The following is a 6,000-nucleotide window of genomic DNA, read 5'->3' on the forward strand; positions in this document are numbered from 1 at the left end:
TCTAAGTGTTTTGGCTATTCTTTTATGTACTATCTATTGGAAATGTGTCCTTTGTTTTTATCCTCAAATGGTTGTAACTGTGGTTCATCGCTGTTGGTGTGTTTGAAGTGAAGCTCCTTTGTAAGTTTGACAAATGATAACTTGTTTAATCTGCATCTCGGCTCCCCGCAGGCTGCTTTTACACTGACAGGACTCATTATTTCCATGCTGCCTGCTGGTTTTTCAAACCTTTCCAGTCTGCTGTCACCACATGGGGATTTCTGGTGAGGAATTGAGACCAAGAAGTGCCAAAATTAGACTAAAAAGCATGAAGCAGATGGTGTAGCTGTTATTACATGCTATCAATGTGTGTGTTGTGCACCTAATTAGTGCCCAACATATTATTGATAGTTTTACATGACTGAAAGAATAATTAGGCTGTAAATTAGAATGCAACTACATACAAGTCAGCAAGAAAACTGAGAAGGAGAGGTGAAATAAGGAACTGATTTTAACTGTTAATAATAATGGGGGAGAAAATCGTCATACTGACTGCTGCCCACAGTTTTAACTGCAAAACCCTTTGTTACTTAATGCATGTTTCCATGAAACTAGGTAATGGTACCATTGGGTATGAAGACAGTAAAGGCTATGGCAATCTGACCCCAGTGATGTAGATCTTCACACAAATGATTGACCTCTGGCTGACCTAAGTGTGTGCCACAATTCGGGCTGGAAATCTAACTCTACGATCTTTGCTAAAATCTATATTATAATAGCCAAGTGTCCTCTGTGTGCCTGCATGTGTGTGGCTTTGATCACAGAGAAACTGGAGAGAGCTGGAATTTGCCGCTTGGTATGGTTATGTATTTTGGGTCAAGAAAGAATGCTGTGAAAACAGAAAGGTGATAGGACTAATATTTTAATAAGCTATATTAGCTAACAACAGTGAACAATGGACGTTGTGCTGCAATGCACCATGAGAGTTTGAGGTTTTGCAGTTTTAAATGTTGTTATTGTGGTTCATGTTACTTTAACAGTGTTGTTGGTGTTACTGATTTATTGTGTTTTTGTAGTTCAACTGGTTTAGTCAGTTTAGTTACAGTAAGTGTCAACGTTACTATAAGTGAGAAGTACAGTGCGTTTGACGTCTTCTGCCACCATCACTAAAAAATGAACCACTGTCTCAACATTGAAAAGTGATGTAACAATTTTGCAGAGATTTATTGCAACTTAACTAAAGTTATTTAAAAAAGAGAAATCTTGTGGCATTAACTCAGTTGAAAGTTGAAATAACTTTTAAAAAAATCTATGCAAATTGTTACATCAATTTTTCTTGTTGAAAGAACAGTTCCCTTTTTAGAGTGTGAGTATGCTTATGCATTTTGGGTTGAGGATGAATGCTGCCAAAATGGGACATTGACAGGAATAATGTTTATGGAGAAACTACGGATATTAGCTAACAACACTGAACAATGGATGTTGAGAATCACATTCTGGACTCACAAGCCATTCCAGCAGGGGACGGTAAATTGCGTGCATGCATGTGATTTCATTTAGTAAGTTCAGTGTAACAACATAATATAGCTGTAAATATTTTAAAAATACACTGATGACACAAGAAAGTGAAAACACATTTCCATTTTTTTCCATTCCCCCCCCCCCCCCCCCCCAAAAAAAAAAATCAAATCACAAAAAAATACATAAATAATAATACAACCCAATTCCAATGAAGTTGGGACATTGTGTAAAATGTAAACAACAACAACAGAATACAATGATTTGCAAATCCTCTTCAACCTCTATTCAGTTGAATACACCACAAAGACAAGATATTTAATGTTCAAACTGATAAACTTTATTGTTTTTGTGCAGATATTTGCTCATTTTGAAATGGATGCCTGCAACAGGTTTCAAAAAAGCTGGGACAGTGGTATGTTTACCACTGTGTTACATCACCTTTCCTTCTAACACTCAATAAGTGGGAACTGAGGACACAAATTGTTGAAACTTTGTAAGTGGAATTCTTTCCCATTCTTGCTTGATGTACGACTTCAGTTGTTCAACAGTCCTGGGTCTCCGTTGTCGTATTTTGCGCTTCATAATGCGCCACACATTTTCAATGGGCGACAGATCTGGACTGCAGGCAGGCCAGTCTAGTACCTACACTCTTTTACTACGAAGCCACGCTGTTGTAACACATGCAGAATGTGGCTTGGCATTGTCTTGCTGAAATAAGCAGGAACGTCCCTGAAAAAGACGTTGCTTGGATGGCAGCATGTGTTGCTCCAAAACCTGGATGTACATTTCAGCACTGATGGTGCCATCACAATGTGTAAGTTGCCCATGCCATGGGCACTAACACACCCACATACCATCACAGATGCTGGCTTTTGAACTTTGTGCTGGTAACAATCTGGATGATCTTTTTCTTCTTTTGTCCGGAGGACATGACGTCCATGATTTCAAAAACAATTTGAAATGAGGACTCATCAGACCACAGTAAACTTTTCCACTTTGCGTCTGTCCATTTCAAATGAGCTCGGGCCCAGAGAAAGTGGTGGCGTTTCTGGATGTTGTTGATGTATGACTTTCGCTTTGCATGGTAGAGTTTTAACTTGCACTTGTAGATGTAGTGACAAACTGTGTTTGTCAGGGAGTGAGGTGACGAGGCACAGTGGGTGGATGGACACAAATGCATGACTCAGATGTGCTTTAAGAAAAAGGCTTTATCCAAAAACAGGCTCAGGTCGATACACAAGAAGTCAATCAGTATAGGCGGAGGTATAGATGGTCAAAAGGCGAGGACGTGGTCAAACAACGAGCGGAGTTCCAGCACAGGCAAACAGGTGTATCGGAGGAGGCAAAAACGTAGTCAAAAAACAAGAAGGGTTCAGGCACAGTGAAGCAGGTTAACAGGCTCAGGCAAAAATGTGGTCAAGGACAAGCAGAGGTCGAGAATGGCAAAAACACAGACTAGGACAGGATACAGGTGGCTTGGAACGAGGCAGAATGCACAACGAACTAGCAGTGAGTTGTGGAGAACAAGTGGTTTAAAAGCAGAGGATAATCAGGGCGTGATGAGATACAAGTGCAGGGAAGAAGGCGTGGCTGAACAAGACAAGGGGTGTGACAGGTGGGCGTGTCAGACAAAAGCAGCAAAAAGAGAAAAGTGATGGTGACAGAACCAATGTTAAACAATTAGGAAATAATGATACCTAAAATACAAATGTGAAGAGAAGCAGAATAAACAAGTGAAAAAGCAGAAACAGAACAGAAAATTAAAGGCTAGATCTGAACTAGATGAGAACTCAACATGTGGCCAGAGTGTACAGAAAAACCTGAGGGACAAATGTGCTCAAGACAGAGTGACTGAATAACCAGAAAGTAAAGGATGAAGACTAAACTAGAACAGAACTCAGTAAGTGGCTGAAGTGTAACAGATAACTCAAAACCTAACGTGATCACACAGAATGACAAACAAAAAGCAAGAGACCAAACTAGAACAGAACTTAACATGGCAGAAGTGTAACAGATCATAAAACCAAGACCAAAGTGTAAGAAACAGAAAAAAAACACTCAGGGTCAGACTGAAGGACAAAGAGAGGGAAACAGACGGAGACTGGGGGACAAAACCAGATTCCGTGCAGGTCCAGGGCCAAAACCTGACAGTGTTAGCTGACAATGGTTTTTTGAAGTGTTCCTGAGTCCATGCAGTAAGATCCTTTATATAATGATGTTGGTTTTTTAATGCAGTGCCGCCTGAGGGATTGAAGATCACGGGCATTCAATGTTGGTTTTCAGTTTTGCCGCTTACGTGTAGAAAGTTCTCCAGATTCTCTGAATCTTCTGATTATATTATGGACTGTAGATGAAGGAATCCTGAAATTCCTTGCAACTGAATGTTGAGAAACATTGTTCTTAAACTGTTGGTCTATATTTTCACGCAGTTGTTCACAAAGTGGTGATCCTCACCCCATGTTTGCTTGTGAATGGCTGAGGCTTTTGGGGATGCTCTTTTTGTACTCAATCATGACACTCACCTGTTTCCAATTAGATGTTCTTTGAGAATTCATCAACTTTCCAAGTCTTTTGTTGCCCCGTCCCAACTTTTCTGAGACGCGTTGCAGGCATCCATCTCAAAGTGAGCAAATATTTGCACAAAAACAACAAAGTCTATCAGTTTGAACATTAAATATCTTGTCTTTACGATGTATTCAATTGAATATAGGTTGAAAAGGATTTTCAAATCATTGTATTCTGTTTTTATTTACATTTTACACAACGTCCCAACTTCATTGGAATTGGGGTTGTAATAATAATAGTGTGCATATGATAACAAGAACCTAAACGATTTATAAATACATTAAGACAGTAAATTACCATTAAAAATATGTAATTAACAGTAAATAAAATGGTTGAGTTCTTCTTCTAAAAACTGTTGAGGTCTAAGGTTCTAAAAACATTCTGGACTCATTGTAGAAACTTTACATAATTTATTACCACCCTTGAAAAATGTCAGCTACCTATTTTATCAATACCACCCAATCTAGAACCTGTGGATCCCCACGAGCAATGCACTAGTTAGCTTTTAAGGCAATTTTTTGGGACCAGCCTTCACTGACATATCAAGTTCTGTAGAAATCAGCAAAAGGTTACGTGTGTCTGGCGCTAATAAGAGTGAAAAATCATAATTTTGACCCCAATGACATTGACCTTTGCCAAAACAAACCCTTTAAGGGCAATTCTAGGGTCAGCCTGTATAGATGCAGCAGGTTTGAAGGAAACTCACCCAAGGACCTTGGAGGAGTGGTGGAATAACCACACACACACACACACACACACACACACACACACACACACACACACACACACACACACACACACACACACACACACACACACACACACACACACACACACACACACACACACACACACACACACACACACTTTTCAAATTACAGTCTAATTAAACAGTAATATTTAGTGCTGTGAGATACAATAATGGTATCCACTATGTTATTTGTGTTCAAATGGTCAGTTTTAAAAGGAGGAAATCTCACTGAGGATTTTGCAGATGCCCATCACAGTTTGGAAGACGGGGTTGGAAAAGCAGGCACGGAGCCTCAGTGTAAAGCCGTTAGGCAGGCCCAGCTTTAAGGGTTTGTGTTGGGGCATGAAGAGCAGCCGGGCATCAGCATGGATGCCACATTTCTCTAGTGTCCACGATGTCCGCAGGATCCAGCGCTGCTTCTGCTCCCACCACAGTGCATGGTCCGACCAGTCTTGTTTAATCTCTGCAGAGGAGGGGCACAATTACCAGGTATTACTGCACCATAACAATTCACAGTAATAAGTGATGAGCTTGAAGAATTTTAAATAATGGAAGAGGTACTGGAAGTTTCAAAGTCTTTTTAGACAATTTGTGTTTTTTTATTTTTATTTTTTGCGCCTGTGGATCTGTTGTTTTCGGTCCTGGATACTCATTTGGCTGTCAGTCTGTGAACAAAATGATGTGAAAAATTTTGATCCAATTGGGACCAAACTTGGTGGAAATGTCTGAAGGTCGGCCAGGGACAATGTGATTTCATTTCGACAAATCTGGTTAAAAGTCAATGTCAGAGGCCAATGTCAAAATGTTGGGCCAATACTTGTTTAATTAAAGTGGCCATGTTGAGGAACTGGTTAGAGATACACCTATGGTTACTACGAAACACTAATATACAGGTGCTGGTCATATAATCAGAATATTTTGAAAAAGATGATTTATTTCAGTATTTCCATTCAAAAAGTGAAACTTGTATAATGTATAAATTCATTACACACAGACTGATATATTTCAAGTGTTTATTTCTTTTAATTTTGATTATTATAACTGACAACTAATGACAACCCCAAATTCAGTATTCTCAGAAAATTAGAATATTATGAAAAGGTTCAATGTTGAAGACACCTGGTGTCACACTCTAATCAGCTAATTAACTCAAAACACCTGCAAAGGCCTTTAACTGGTCTCTC

At 39.4% G+C, this 6,000-nt stretch overlaps 1 protein-coding gene across 4 annotated transcripts in view; it reads right to left on the minus strand.

Moving 5' to 3' along the window:
* fermt3b (fermitin family member 3b) overlaps nucleotides 1–6,000 on the minus strand; it is a 58,357-nt gene that overhangs the window by 28,362 nt on the left and 23,995 nt on the right. For all 4 annotated transcript variants that reach the window (XM_034181798.1, XM_034181796.1, XM_034181799.1 and 1 more), the window contains exon 3: nucleotides 5,046–5,279. In XM_034181798.1, the coding sequence (XP_034037689.1) occupies nucleotides 5,046–5,279 (234 nt within the window). The remainder of the gene's footprint in view (nucleotides 1–5,045; nucleotides 5,280–6,000) is intronic.

Source organism: Thalassophryne amazonica, chromosome 11, assembly GCF_902500255.1.
Source record: "Thalassophryne amazonica chromosome 11, fThaAma1.1, whole genome shotgun sequence".
In the NCBI taxonomy this organism is placed as follows: Eukaryota; Metazoa; Chordata; class Actinopteri; order Batrachoidiformes; family Batrachoididae; genus Thalassophryne; species Thalassophryne amazonica.